General features: G+C 43.0%; 1 protein-coding gene across 3 annotated transcripts in view; it reads left to right on the top strand.

Moving 5' to 3' along the window:
• Positions 1-15,896, top strand: part of Nr2c2 (nuclear receptor subfamily 2 group C member 2) — a 62,975-nt gene that overhangs the window by 8,050 nt on the left and 39,029 nt on the right. For 2 of the 3 annotated variants that reach the window (XR_016533530.1, XM_090323903.1), the window contains exon 2: positions 4,065-4,148. The exons of the other annotated variant lie outside the window; for it this stretch is intronic. Coding sequence is in view for 1 of the 2 variants with exons in the window: in XM_090323903.1 (XP_090180029.1) it covers positions 4,089-4,148 (60 nt within the window). In the remaining variant the exon portion in view is untranslated. The remainder of the gene's footprint in view (positions 1-4,064; positions 4,149-15,896) is intronic. 3 annotated transcript variants of the gene reach the window in all.

Here is a 15,896-nt window from a genome sequence, read left to right as displayed (position 1 = left end):
CATTCCCCAACCCCACCTTAAAACTCAAGACATTTTATCTGGTAGTATTTTACAAATATCTATTGATCTTTTGAATGTTGACAAGGTTTTATCTTAATTCCACCCTGTATTTTGCCTAGGTTTTTGTAGTTCAGCAGTGTGAGTGACAGATACTGTTGGTGTATTCATATAATACATATAATTCGTACACTAGTTACCACCTTCAGCTCTTTTGAGAAAGTAAAAGCACTGTCACCTTCAAGTCTCAGTTACATTTCCATGCCTACTCAGTTCTGGGTGTAGTACATACATAGTTAAGATCTAATCTTCACGTAACTTCATAGGATCGTGTTACATAGACAGCTTTAGTTGTTGGTGCCTCAGAACTTACTGTACTTATTAGAATGAGAAAATACCAAAAGACTAATGCTGTGTGATTATGGCCGTGGGTGGTTTGAATCAGTTGGGAAAGCCAGAGTTACACATTCCTGTCACTGAAGACAGCTTCCTTGGCCCAGAACTCATTAGTTATGACATCAGCTCTAGGCCTAGTTGAGGACCATAGATGGCCTATGCTGACCTCTGAACAATGTTGAAGTCTTCCCAATTGAGAGCCCCACTTTCACTGCATTGGGATCTGTAGCCCAGTATTATGGGAGAACCCCTGGTAGCGAGGTTTAGGCAGCTGTCACTTGAGAGCTCAGAAGAGTTCATTCAAGTAAGTCATGGCTCTACGCTGTGTTCCCAACATCCTGTGCTTCTTTTATACTGTGTCGTTAGTGAGGTATTCATATTAAGTTTTGAATATGCCTTCCATCTCAGACTTGGTTATTAGCGTTAGTTCCTTAGTGCTCTCTCTGCAGTATCTCCTGTCTTATCTCTTCTCTACCCTACTATCCTAGCAGATCTTGTTTGAAGACCCAGTTATGGGGCCTGGAGTTTGGCCTAGTGGCAGAGTGCTTGCCTAGCACGTATGAAGACCCGGATTTGATTCCTTGGTACACGTACATAGAAAAAACCTGGAAGTGGTGTGTGGCTCAAGTGGTAGAGCTCTAGCTCTGAGAAAGCCCAAGGATTGGCAAAAGAAAAAAGAAAAGAAAGATCCAGTTAGGATGGTGTCAAGCTTCTGACTTCTTTGCGCAGCAACTGATGGTTCTCTGTTGTCTACAGCTTTAGCTCCTCTGGTCTCTCCCGTAGACCCTCAGCAGATTGCCAGGCATCCCTCCAATAAATATTCCAACCTTTTCCATACCTGAATTATCTGCTGTGGTGCTGGGCTCTGTCCCTGAACTTTAGTGCCCTAACACTTGAGCCACAGCTCCACCTTTGGCTTTTTTTTTTTTTAGCCAAGAGTCTTCCGGATTTTCCTGCCCTGGCTGGCTTTTCACCATGATCCTCAGATCTCAGCCCCCTGAATAGCTAGAATTACATGCATGAGCCATCAGCACCCAGAACTTTCTATCTTCTGTTCTTGCAGTGCTAATTTTTCACTCTTCCTTCAAAACCTAGCATCAGTACCTCCTGTTCTGTGAGAGTTTTTACATGCTCCCACGGGAAGCTCATCGGCGGGCTCTTCTCTTCCTCTCTTTTCTTGTTATGCCCAGCAGTTGCCTAGTTCATGCCAGTTGTTAAGTATTGATGTAGATATTTGAGCTTAATTAGTTTGATGCCATAGGGAATATAGGCTAGTAGTATTTTCTTACTTAACATACTAGATTTTACAGCTGTTAGTAACTAGTTTGGGTTCTTTTCCATAAACAGTATTTAGAGTGACAGCAATTTTTTTTTTTAAGATGAGTGAGCTGAGTGGCTTGACTACAGCTTTTGAGCAAACTCAGGTTTCTGAATCAGTAAGCTAGCTAGTTTAGTGTTCTATCCACAGTATTAATTAATATTAATTAGTAACCATTTAGTAATTATTAGCGCTGCCAGCCAAGAAGATTGTCTATAAAAACATTTTTTTCCAGTGCTAGTAGTCATACTCTTACAGACGCTGAGCTGTACTTGCAAATCCTCTAGGCCCTCCAGTCTTCGTTTCTGTAGTTGATAGTAGTAAAGCAATAACTTTTATTGTTCTCCAGAATATAGTTGCAAAACTGTATTGTGCTGATGAATGTGGACATCCCAACTACATAGAAATGCAGCGCATTTTCTTGGAGCTTTTGTTTTGGTCTGAGACTGGACCTGGAACTCAGAACCTGCTGTCTTTGCTCATGCCACACATCCAACCCCAAAGATATAGCCAGGCTGGTCTCCGACTTGTGATCCTCCTGCTACTTGTTGATTACCAGTGTGCACCACCACAAAACCCCATGAGGCTTTTTATCCTAGTGAAATACCCCGTGATTGAAACCATTGCTCAGTCCACCTCCTCCTGTGTGATCTTTCCTCCTCTGTAGCACAGCCTATGGCTGCAATAACAGTGAAAGAAACTCTTAGGTTGTTATCTTTCTTATCTGGGTGCACTTGAGTTAAATGCCCTCCCCTTCCTAACAGTCTCTGGAGGGTTTTATTTCACTTCTTCCATTGCTATGTCCTAAAAGAAGAAATCTTTATCTGCTGCCTGTGTATGTAAGACTAGGGTAGGGTTTATTTTCCAAAGCAATGAAATGGGAATACTTTTGAAACTACCTGTCATTTTCCTGCTGTGACTGAATTTGAGTCTTGATGTTGAAAGCATTTGTTTTTCAGTTTCTCCCCCTTTCACTACGACTACTTGTTTTTCTAGAAGATGGGCATTCCTCCTGCTTCACTTTTAAGTAGTTGTTGTGTTCTGTGGTGCTGCTTTAGAGGTAGAAATTCAATCCTGAGATGAGGAATTTTAAGAATTCAAGTGTATTTAAAAAGAGGTTCCTTTCCTTTCAAGTATAGAAGGCTGCTCACATATAGAATCCTAGCTCCGTGGGAGGCTGAAATCTAAGGAACTGTGATTTGAGGTCAGCCTGGGAAACAGTTTGAGACCCCACGCAACCAATAAAAAGCTGGGCATGGTGGTGAACATTTGTCATATTTACTGCTGGAACACATACATAAGGAGGATTGCAGTTTAGGCCAGCAGGCAAAATAGCAAGACTAGCCCAAAACTAGTAAGAACAAAAAACGTTGTGGGACATGGCTCAGGTGGTAGAGCATCTGCGTGGCAAGCCCAAGGACTTGAGCCTAGACTACTTATGCTCAAATGGCCCTGATCCAGGAGACAAGCACACTTTTTGGACTTAGATGGGCAACTTCAGTGTCTCCGTTTTTACAAATGATAGCATGAAATTTATTTTTTTCTGTTAATAGAAAGCTGAGTTACCTGGTTTTCCTAATATTAAGAACCTAAAAATACGAATTGATGAATGTATGAGTACCATGTTCTTTTTTTTTTTTTTTTTTTTTGCCAGTCCTGGGCTTGAGCTCAGGGCCTGAGCACTGTCCTTGGACTTTCTCAAGGCTAGAGCTCTACCGCTTGAGCCTCAGCACCATTTCTGGCTTTTATCTATGTATGTGGTACCGAGGAATCGAACCCGGGTCTTCATGCATGCTAGGCAAGCACTTTAACCACTAGGCCAAACTCCCAGCCCCGAGTACCATGTTCTTGTAAACACACCATCTTTATGTCTTTTTTTCTTGATGATAATGTTTGTTTTCTGATCTGTGACGGCGGAGGAGTGGTGTTAGCACTTGGGCGGCTTAGGTCCTCACAGCACTACAAGTGGTAGGGTTTCTGATAGCAGTCTTGTGCTCTATCCAAAGTTGATCTCATAGCATTCTCAGATAGCTCCCTTCAGTATACTGTGACTGGTGAGCCAAGTTGTTACAACCCAGACGACCTAGTCATAAAAGTTGCAGCTTCATTTTCATTTATATTTTGCCCGGAGAAGTTTTGTTCCCAAATTAAAGTGTTTCCACAATTACTTTCAGTACTTGCGATTGAAGATGCTAGTCTGTCAGTGTTTTGAGGGCCAGGCTTGTGGCTCTGTTTTCTCTAGGAGGCACAGTCCATTTAAGACTATACCAAACATAAATTTTGATTAGTAATAGTCAGGTACCTGATTTTTTTTTTTCCCACCTGATAGAAGTTGCTGCATCTTTCCAAACAGGTTCTCTAATGATCTTGCTTCACCATGGCCACAAATATGGAGGGGCTGGTTCAGCACAGAGTGGGGACCCAGCAGGTGGCTGAGGTGAGTCACAGGGGCTGGCACAGTAGCTGGCACCTTTGCTTTTGAAAGGAAAGAAAAATCAATGTGCTCTGTTGTTTCAAAAGACACCTAAGGAAGTTAGCACATGATCCAAACCCAAAGCAGATGCCTACAGAGACAGGAACATTTGTTCACAGTATTTTTTTGCATTTGTAGGCAGCTGCATACAAGATGACTTGAGCCAAACTAATAGAATCTGATCCTTGTTGTAGGAATCACTTTGAAGTCTTACCATCTTGTCACAGTTTCTCGTATACTTGCTATGTTGCTAATACTGTGGAATCACAGAAGGCCCAATTATTGTGTTCAGCACACTTACTATTATCCTCATAAGAACTATGAAAGTGGGCTGGGCATGGTAGCTTACGCCTGTAATCCTAGCTATCAGAAAGGATTGAGGTTTAAAGCCAGGCAAGGCACTAGAGACTGAGAGACTCTTATCTCCAATTAATCACTAAAAAATCGGTAAGTGGGGCTGTGGCTCAAGAGGTAAGTAAGGCTGAAGAGCTCAGGGACAGCACCTAGGCCCAGAGTTCAAGCCCGTGACCCACCAAAAAGAAAGAAGAAAGTGGGTGTGTCAGTGCCCACAAGACCTAGTTAAAGAATAATTATAAGCAAGTTAGGAAGTACACCCACATGTGAAATAGGTAATCCCAGAGGTGGGTCTTGAATGAAAAATAAGTGGTTTTTTTTCACGGACCAAGGTAAGTAGGGTGGGAAATTTTTACCCTTTCTAGAGGGTAGAGGGAGCCACACCTAGGTCATCAGAAACGGTGGACTGAAGCATTTCAGGGACTGGTATGTACAGGCAACTTGAAGTATAACGGAAGCAGTCAAATCTAGATCTTGAAAAGCATAATCTACCATCACTAATGAAAAACTTTGAAGCCAGGCACTGGTCAGGCTTGTAATCCTAGATGTTCAGGAGGATGAGATCTGAGGATTGCAGTTCAAAGCCAGCCTGGGCACAAAAGTCCTTGAGACTTATCTCTGATTAACCACCAAAAACCAGAAGTGGCACAGTGGCTCAAGTGGTAGATTAGTAGCCTTGAGCTGGAGAGCTCATGGACAGTGCCCAGGCCCAGAGTTCAAGTCCCATGACAAACAAAATAAAATAAATACAGGTGTACTAAGGGCTCCCTAAATATCTCATAGTATTGGCATGAAAATTCAGTGAAACACTGACATTAAAGATCTTTAGTAGATTTCATGTTCTTTTACTTGAGCACTTCATTTTTTTCTGGGTTTGTGTTTGCTGTAAATTATGTACTTTCTTTGTGGTATGACATGGAGTCCCTCCCATCTGAGACTAAGTTGCTGAGCCAGGGTTGAATTCCTGGGCTCCACAGTCTTTCGGCCTTGGCCTTCTTGCTAGTCTGTCACCATACTCAGGGCCATTATACCTTCCTCAGTGAGTGAAGAAAGCAACATTGTGGAGTCTGTCCATTATTTCCTCTGACAGCCCTTTCCTATGGATCAGCAGAGGCACAAAAACATGGAAGCTGAGTGGCTCAGGATAGTTTATCCTGTCTTTAATCAGATTGACTTAATTATTCAGAGACCGTTTAATGTAGGATATAGACTGTTGTACCCAGGAGAGGAAACAGAAGAGCACCCCCAGGCATTGAGAGATGTGAAGGGTGTCCACTACGAAGGAGCCCTGAGGGAAAGGGGAGGGTTTAAAGCTGAAACCTCAACATTTACATATGTTTAGTTAGTAGCCAGAGGTTAGATACTGACCAGATAATGAAACCACTCTGGGCTTTGTAGACACCGACATGCATATCTCTTAATTTAAATGAAAGTGACATTGAGTGGGTTTATGACCTAGGTTGCTTGTGAAGCAAGGTGTTACATTTTAACAATTTGCTGGGCACCTGGGATTGCATTTTCTCTTTTCCTAAACTCTTGATGGCTCTCATTGTAAAACTCCAGGTGACCCTCTGCTATAAAACTGGGGCCAAGGAGTGGCTAGGCATTTGCCTTGAGCCAGATTGTGGGTTTTAGTACTCTTACTTTAGTAAGGTCAGTGGTAATTTCTCCTATTTGATTTGCAGTAATAGTCGTTTGAGTCATTGTGTTAGACTTTTCATTGCTGTGACAATATCTAGCAAAAATAACTTAAAGGAGAAAGAATTTATTTAGCAGTTTCAGAGGTTTCAGTCCGTCATGGTGAAAAGGTTACAGCAGGCACAGCTCACAGCTGTCAGCTCACAGCACAGTAACCAGGAAGGAGGGAGAGGAAGAGAGGTGAGGGAAGGAGAATGCCAAGGAGCTGCTAACTTTGTTTATCATTTCTCCTCTTTATTCTTTTTGGTGTCCACAGTGGCTGGGATGGTGAATAGTGGTACCACCATTAATTTGCTTTTAGTCTTCTCTGACAGATAAACCCTAGATGCACTTTACTCATCTCCTAGATATTTCTCCATCTAATCAAAGTAGCCATCACAGTCAAGCTAGCTAAAGGGTTGACAGCTTTGCAAAGAACCAAAACATTACTTTTATTTATTTTGTTGTTGTTGCTGGTTCTGTGGGCACTGTCCCTGAACATTTTTTGCTCAAGGCTACCACTACCACTTGAGCCACACCTCCACTTTTGGCTTTTTTTTGTCTGTCATAGGCCTTGAACATGGGCCTGGGTGCTGTCTCTGAGCTCTTCAGTTCAAGGCTGTTGCCCTATCCCTTGAGCCACAGTATCACTTCTGGTTTTCCAGTGGTTAATTGGAAATAAGTCTCAAAAACTTTCTACTCGGGCTGGCTTTGAACTGTGATCCTCAGATATCAGTCTCCTGAGTAGTTAGGATTACAGGTGTGAGCCCCCAACGCTCTACTTGGCTTTTTTTCTTTTTTCTTTTTTTTTTAGTAGTTTGAAGTAGATAAGAGTCTCCCAGACTTTGCTGCTTCAAAGAGTGATCCTCAGATCTTAGCCTCTTGAGTAGCTAGGATGACAGACTTGAGCCACTGGCGCCTGTTCATTTTTTTTCTCTTTATTTTTACCCAAAACTTCAATAAGGTGTGCCATTTCATGTTTACTAGATTGGTTAGAATTGAAGTCAGACAGAAGTGTTGACAAGGATTTGGAGATACTAGAAATCTCTTAGGTTGTGAATAGGAATATAATCTAAATGTCTACCAACTATGAAATGACTGTGAAAACCTGATTTTAAAAAGTTGTTTTTTTTCTTCTGATACCAGGGCTTGAACTGAGAGCCCCAACCTCGTTGGGCTTGCTTACTCATAGCTGACACTTTACCCCTTGAGCCATGTCTCTGATCTGTGTACTTGCTGGTGGTTAGTTGAGAGATCAAACCTTGAGGGATTTTCTGCCTGGGCAGGCTCTGGGCATGGATCCTCCAGATCTCAGCTTTTTGAGTAATTAGCATTACTGGGATGAGCCACTGGTACCTGGCACAAATGTTGATTTTTTTTTTTAATGCCTTTTCCTGCTTTGTATTTTTCAATTTAACATGTCCATGACTCTTGATTAGAGTGGCCGCTACCCCATAGGTGCTCCTCAGAGGAGACAGGCACTGCATGGCCTGAGAATCAGAACAAGCATCCTGCATGGCAGATGAGAATTCTACCACACAACCACTGATGTATCTATTGATTCGTTTTGTTTTTTTTGTTTTTTTTTGTTTTTGCCAGTCATGGGCTTGAGCTCAGGGCCTGAGCACTGTCCTTGGACTTTCTCAAGGCTAGAGCTCTACCACTTGAGCCTCAGCACCACTTCCGGCTTTTTTCTATGTATGTGGTACCGAGGAATCGAACCCGGGTCTTCATGCATGCTAGGCAAGCACTTTAACCACTAGGCAAAACTCCCGGCCCTTGATTCGTTTTTTTAAAAAAGAAATTATTGACAAGTAACTGAGGCAATGGGATATCTAATAGTACATTAATTTTATCTTTCATATTTAAAAAAATTGAATCTTTCTAACAGGGCTTTAAGTGTTGAAGATTTCACTTTGTAGCTGGAAATTTAAAACAGACATATCACAGATAAGCATACTATGTTTCTTTATTGTTGCCTAAATAAAGACAGTTTGTCAAGGATGTAAGATGTTTTGAGTTAGGACAATTTTGGAAGGGTTAACTGCTTATCTAAAGCTGTCACCCTGGGATTCTCTGAATAGAAAGGTAAAATCCTAGGACCTCATTCATTACTCATTTTATCATCAGGGCTTGTGTCTTCATTGCCAAACATGTACATGCTTCCATGTAAGGGAATGTTTAAAAACAGCCCATCCAGTTCCAGACTAAACCTTAGTACTGGCAAGGACTCGTCACCAAGGGGGAGAGAGCACAGCCGTAGCTCAGGGGTCAAGTTTCTTGGACTGGATCTAAATCTGATTAATTTTCCCTCTTATGGTGGAAGGTATGGTCCAACCTCATTCCTTTTGCTTGGAGTTTTCCGAGCCCCATTTGTTGAAAAGATGTCTCCCCCCTGTTCCCCCTGCTATTTTGAATGGTTTGGCATTCTGAAATTACCATAACTGGAAGAATGTATTTCTTGTGTCTTTTCTGACAACCACCATTCTGCCGGGGCCAACCGGCAGCAAACCAGGGTTCGCAGATTGGGGTTCCTGAAATAGGGGACAAGGACTAGGAAGAAAAAGAAGAGAGACAGACACACCGGGTCCGGGATGTCCGCAGTCCAGGCAAAGACTGCCGAGACTGCCGCGTTTATTTTCCACTCCCCCTTCTTCCCTCCTCCTCTCCCAGGGAACCTCCAGGTGTTACATTCATATGGTAATTCTCAGGTCATTTACATAGAATAGGGCCAGAAAGCAATAAGACAATATAGCCATCATCTGATGCAAGTCAAGGTACAGTTTGATTCCACTCTGGCTCCTAACATGTCCCCCGTTTTTTATTTTAAAAGAAACACAAGTGCAATTTTTACTCTTTTCTATACCCCTAATTTATCCTGTCACATTTTCCAAAAATGACTTTGGTCCCTTGGTCCAATGGGGATTTGATGGGCGGAGATTCAACTTCCGTGACTTCTTCAAGCTGACTCAGGGGCGCCGTCTCCACGCTTGACCAGGGACCTTAAGAAGCCCAGCCTGTTTTATCAAGGGGTTGCAAGGATTAGACACCAGGAACAACAATCTACTCCAAACTAGAAATCATACTTGACATTCAACAACTGCACAAACCATCCTTGGCCACAACAGCGCAGCCTACCTAGCACCCATTTGCAAAGGCTTTTTCTTGATTGTCTGGGGAACTAAATTTCTGCAACCTTAACAATGCTTCAGTTGTCAGATCTAAACAGATTAATAGAGACACAAGCCTCAGATCCACAAACTTTTCCTGAATTTGTGGCTGGTGTCAAAAATAAAAAATAAAAATTTTACTCAATTAGGACTTTAAACTACCCGCTATCACAGAAGATTGACAAGTTCCTGCCCAGTTATGAAAGGCACGGGCATTAGTAAGGCATGCTTACAAACTATTCTATGACCTCCCGGCTCTGATTAATTTGAATGGCCAAGCACAAGTGACTCTAAGATCTGACACCATCTCTGCCATCCAAGCAGAGACTTTCCTGTCCCAGTAGTGTCTCTCCACACAGGGATAAACATCCCATTGGCATTTCACTTTGTTGATTGCTGGATTTGAACTCAGGGTCTGGGCGCTGTCTCTCAGCTCTCCAGCTCAAGGCTAGCACCCTGCCACTGTGAGTCCCGAGCTTGGTGCTTGAGTGCTTCCCCCCAGCTTTTCAGCTCAGAGCTAGCACTCTGCCACTTCGAGCTCCAAAGCAACTCTGTCCCAGCATCCTGCTGGCAGATTAGACACCACAGTCTCACAGGGACTTTGCTTTGCCCGGGCAGGCTCAAAACTGTGGCTTTCAGATCAATGAGTCCTACAAAAGGCCACTTTACTCCAATTAGAAGCAACAAGGTGGTCAATACAGAAATAGTCTCTAAGCATGATCTTACCTGGAACTTGGTGAGGGCCAAACTTACATCTGAATGAGGATCTGCTGTCCTTCTCCATGGGCCTTCTGGAGATTGCTATAAAGTAACTTACAAGAGTAAGCTGAAATAGCAATTAAGCAACCATTTTGATAGTCCTAATTTTCCTTGTTTCTTTTTTTTGAAACAAAGCTTTAGGACAACTTTACTTTTAAATTTTGTTCAGAAATGGTTTCTAATTTTCTTTAAAACTTTTACACTTTTTAACTTAAACTCTTAACACTTTGGTCTTTATTTGCATTTGAAAAACCTTTAAGGCTAAAGGAATTCCCTTTGCCTCCAGGCCCTCTAAGGCTCAAGGCACTCCTCTTGCCTTTTAGAAAAAAGGGCTCTTTTGCAGTTTAGATTACTGTCTAGAACTCCAACAACAGTTTAAACTCAAATAACAGTTTTTCCCTAATTCAAGAACTATAGACATCAGTGCACCAAAAGTCTAAGTCTGGACTTAGTTTCCTCTCCCTTTTTAAAATACACCCAATAGCATGGAGATAAACCTTTAAACATTCCTTTAAAATACTAATCACATTATCCACATTTTACCATCAGATTTCTAGTGTCAGTTTGCAAAAAAGGACAGGCAAAATTTCTGACGTTAATGAACAATTTTACATTTAAATTTCTAATACATGTTTCCAAACTTTAACTTAAAGTAATAAATCCCAAATTCCCTAACACCTCTGTGCTGAACAGGATACAATGTTTACAATGTAAACAGCTGTATGTATTGCAATACCAGATTTTTTAAAATGCAGATTTCAGGATCTTTAGAAAAATACTTTTTACCAGTTTTTCTTTAAAACAATGCAATAATACTTTTAAGACATAGGAAACATTCAAGCATAATAATTTTCTTGAAGTTTAGACTTAGATTTACCCAATTGCCTTTGTTTCAAATGAGTTCAACCATTGTTTTATACAGCATGCTGACAATTTAACCTTGAACATGTTCACTCACTCATTCACACACATTCATACTCAAAGATCATAAAGTGCGCAAAATTAATATTGGCCGTTCGTTTTCTGGAAGTTTGTGTCAAGAGAGTTTTGCCAATTTTACTCTTATAGATGAGAACCAGGTTCAAAACAAAACTTTTTGCAAGGCAACTTAGCTGGAATTTATTTTTCCAGGGCTTGTTACAACTGCAGACATGGGGGAGCGGCCATGCTAGGCCCAGAAATGTTCAAATAAATAACAAGGATGTAGGGTTGGTATCTCCTTTTAAGAGATCAAAAAGGGGTTTTAACTCTCCTGTGGAGAGCTTTAGATAAGGCCGAAGCCAATTTATATCTCCTAAGAATTGCTGAAAATCATGAAGAGTTCTTAAGTGGGAAGTTTTTAATTGTATTTTTTGGCTTTTAAAATAGTGTGGGCCTAATATATGGCCTAGATATGTAAAAGGGGGGTGTTCCTGAACCTTTTCAGCTGCTATTATAAGGCCAAAGAGGCTCAGATCTTGCTTTAGTTGTCCAAAGGCTTGTCGTACGACGATAGGGTCAGAACAAGCCAACAAGATGTCATCCATATAATGAATAATATAAACAGAAGAAAATTTTTCACGAGTGGAAGAAATGGCTCTAGCTACAAAACTTTGACATAAAGTTGGGCTATTTGCCATGCCCTGTGGGAGCACAAGCCAGTGATATCGCTTCATGGGTTCTTTAAAATTAACAGAGGGGACGCTGAAGGCAAAGCGCTTACAGTCTTGAGGCGCCAGGGGTATAGTATAGAAACAATCCTTCAAATCTATAATAATCTTATAAGTATCCTTTGGGATTGCCATGGGTGAAGGCAAGCCAGGCTGTAGGGGCCCCATCAGTTCCATTGTCGCGTTAACCTTTCTCAAATCCTGTAACAGCCTCCATTTACCTGACTTTTTCTTTATAACAAAAATTGGAGAATTCCATGGAGAGTTAGAAGGGGCCACATGTCCCAAGTCCAGCTGTTCCTGTACCAGCTGCTGAGCTGCAATGATCTTTTCTAGAGAAAGAGGCCACTGTTCAACCCATACCGGTTGTTCAGAGAGCCAATTTATGGGATCAGCATGAGGGGGAGGGCAAACGACAGCTCCCGTCAAGGGATACCCCAATCCTTGTCTCGTAGGGTGAGACTGGGGTTGGAGTGGCTCTAGCTCCCCCTGTGCTGCTCGGCCTAGTCCCCTAAAGGGGAGGAGGCCTTGATCAAGTAACTGCTTAGTGACCGCAGCACTAGGACTAAACATATACACTCCCATTTTTTCCATGATATCACGACCCCATAAATTAATTGGCAGATGATCCAAGACAAATGGCTGAAAATGACCAGAGTGCCCTTCCTCATCTCTCCAAACAAGGATCGCACTGCTCTGCTGTGGGTCAGTTGCTTGCCCAACCCCCTGTAGGGAAGTCATAGAGGTTGTCAGGGGCCATTGGGCTGGCCAATGTTTTTTAGATATCACAGACACATCTGCTCCAGTGTCTAATATTCCTTTAAAGGGCTTTTCTTGTATAAATATAGTCATCTCAGGCCTCTCTTGTTTTATGCTTTGTACCCAATAGATATCAGAAGATCTAAATCCTCTCTGTCCACATGGGGAATTAGCAGTCTCCCCGGGAGGTAAAGGCACAAGTATTAATTGTGCTAATTTTTGACCGGCTGGGATCGATACCACGTGTTTCGGGGCAGAGGCCATAACTTTGATTTCTCCAGTAAAATCCTGGTCAATTTTGCCAGGTGTAATCTGTATCCCTTTAAGGGCTGAGCTACTTCGCCCTAACAGCAATCCAGCCACTCCCGGGGGAAGGGGGCCGAAGACCCCCGTGGGGAGAGCTTGTGTCCCCATCTCTGGGGTCAATACTGAGCAGGTGGAGGAACAGAGGTCCAATCCTGCACTTCCTGAGGTGGCACGGAGGAGGCCGGAGACTGATCTTGGGGGGTTGTTAGAAGATGCACTTGTGGCCGAGAAGAGGGAGGGACTGCCCCATGGTTTTGCGGGGCCAGGGGCTGGCCCCTTCTCCAGTTTCCCAAATACGGGCGGCCATTGCGATTTGTTGCTGACTTGCAATCTTTAGCCCAGTGCTTCCCTTTACCACAGCGTGGACATGTGCCAGGTGATTTTTCTCTCTTTTGCCTGGCCTGGCGTGGGCATTGCGTCATCCAATGTCCTATTTGTCCACAAGAAAAGCAACGCCCTGGGGGTCTAGCATCCCGAGAATGCCGCTGACCTCTATATTTTAGAGACTCACTAACAGTCTTTCCTTGAGGAGCGGCGGCTAAAGTAAGGCCTTGTACATGGGAGGGTCCAATATCAGCACATAGTGAAATAAAGTCCGTGATTCCTCCCTTATTCCTATGGGGTCTGATAGCCGCCTGACAGGCGGCGTTGGCATTTTCATAGGCTATGTGTCTAACTATACTCTCCCTTGCATTCTCATCTTGTACTAGGCAGTCTGCAGTCTCCATTAATCGAGACAAAAATTCTAGATAAGGTTCATTCGGTCCCTGTTTAACTTCTACTAGATTTTTTGTACGATTGGAATTGCGTAACTTTTTCCAAGCCTCTCTCGCCGCAGCATTTATTTCTAAATAGGCCTCCTTTGCATAACCCAATTGATCTTCGTTGTTTTTATAGGTTCCTTCTCCTAACAACTGATCAACAGTGTAAGGCAGGTTCTTAGACCTATTTGTTTCAATTTTAGCCCGACACTGTGCAGTGAACTCTGTCTCCCATAATAAGTACTCTCCTGCACTAAGGCATGCTCTGGCAAGCCGCTTCCAGTCATTTGGGCATGCAATACCAGCACATGCGGCCTCCAATATTACTTGAGTAAAAGGGGCAGTTGGCCCATATTGGGAGCAGGCATTTTTTAAATCCTGTAATAGTTTAACAGGAACAGGTTGATGGTATACTTGTTCATCATGATCAACTAAACTAGGGAAGCATCGAGGCCCTGAAATACCTTCCCTCTCTCTAGCAGCCTGAGTCAGGTTTAATTGCGATGCACTGTGCCTGGTTGTAGTGCCTGTTAAAAGGGACTTGTTGCTAGGGCCTTTAGGCTTGCCTAAAGGTTGAGAAAGGGATTGAGGCCGTAAGGCTGCAGCCGGAGGCGGTGGGTGTGAGGGGTAAGGTTTAGAATCAGACACCATAGTGGCCTGAGGGTCATATTTCTTTCCTACTTCTGGGGGGGCTCTCTGCTCTGTCCCCATTTTCGATAGAAGATGTAGCATTTCTTCTAACTTCTTCTCTATCGTAGCCACCCGGCCCTCCAATGACTCATCATAACTTTCCTCCTTGGTATTCAGACCTGAATTCTGATACTCAATATCTACTGGTTGTTGTTCCCTTTGCAAGATCTCACTTAGACTCTCTTGGGCTGCGGCATATGGCTCAGCCTCAGGTTCTTCAGAAGGGTCCTTTAACTCATAAAGTTCCCTTAATTCAAGATTAAGTTCAGCATCTTCATGTAGAGGATCTATGTATTTACTTACTAAATTCCATACAGTAGTAGCCTCTACTGGGGTCTTTTCGGGGCCATATACATCATAATAATCTTGAATTCTTTTTCCTATCCGCTGCCAGGCTTTTTGGAATTCCTCCTCTATAGACCTCGGGCATGCCTCCTTGAGAAACTGTAGGAAGCTCTGAAGCACCCCCTCTTCCACCCACGTTCCGTGGGCTTCAAATAGGCCTGTTAAGATCGGTAGAAATAACCCATGGCTATTAGCTTGACCCATAATTTTTACTCCTGACTATACTCTCTTAATAGTCCTGCGATGTGTTACTCACCACAGGGAGGGGTCCTTCACCTTCGTCCCAGATTTTCAGGGTCCCTGTTCGGGCGCCAGATGCCGGGGCCAACCGGCAGCAAACCAGGGTTCGCAGATTGGGGTTCCTGAAATAGGGGACAAGGACTAGGAAGAAAAAGAAGAGAGACAGACACACCGGGTCCGGGATGTCCGCAGTCCAGGCAAAGACTGCCGAGACTGCCGCGTTTATTTTCCACTCCCCCTTCTTCCCTCCTCCTCTCCCAGGGAACCTCCAGGTGTTACATTCATATGGTAATTCTCAGGTCATTTACATAGAATAGGGCCAGAAAGCAATAAGACAATATAGCCATCATCTGATGCAAGTCAAGGTACAGTTTGATTCCACTCTGGCTCCCAACACCATTCCAGTTTCTTTTTATGTCGGTTGTGGGGCTTGAACTCTGGCCTGAGCACTGTCCCTGGGCTCTTTAGCTTAAGGCTAGTATTCTAGCCCTGACTACAGCACCACTTCCAGTTTTCTGGTGGTTAATTGGAGATAAAATACTTTCCTGCCTAGACTAGCTTCCCACTGTGATCATCAGATCTCAGCCTCCTGAATAGCTAGGATTGCAGGTGTGAGCTACTGGTGCCCAGCATATCAAGTGCTCAGAGTTAGAACCCACGGCCTAAAAGGATGCTACACAAATTTTACCACTGAACCACGCACTTGAGCCCTATAGTAAAAATTTAAAACAGAAACTGAAAAATCTAGCTTTGTTTTTCTCTTTTAAGAGACTGGCTATTTGAACTCCTAGAGATTCCATCTGAAAAAAAATTTCTATTCATAAAGCATCATTGCATGTTTGATAAGGATAATATTGGAATAGTCACATTGCTTTGAGTATATTGATATCCTTGTTTTTGTTTTTGTTTTTGGTACTGGGGCATGAACTCTGGGCCTGGACATTGTCCCTGAGCTTTTCGCTCAAGGCTACCACCCCACCCCTTGAGCCACAGCTCCACTTC

The sequence above is a fragment of the Megascapheus bottae genome, chromosome 33 (assembly GCF_031878675.1).
Source record: "Megascapheus bottae isolate mThoBot1 chromosome 33, mThoBot2.hap1, whole genome shotgun sequence".
NCBI classification, from domain to species: domain Eukaryota; kingdom Metazoa; phylum Chordata; class Mammalia; order Rodentia; family Geomyidae; genus Megascapheus; species Megascapheus bottae.
The sequence above is the reverse complement of the archived record's forward strand: the minus strand, read 5'-3'. Positions and strand labels throughout refer to the sequence as shown.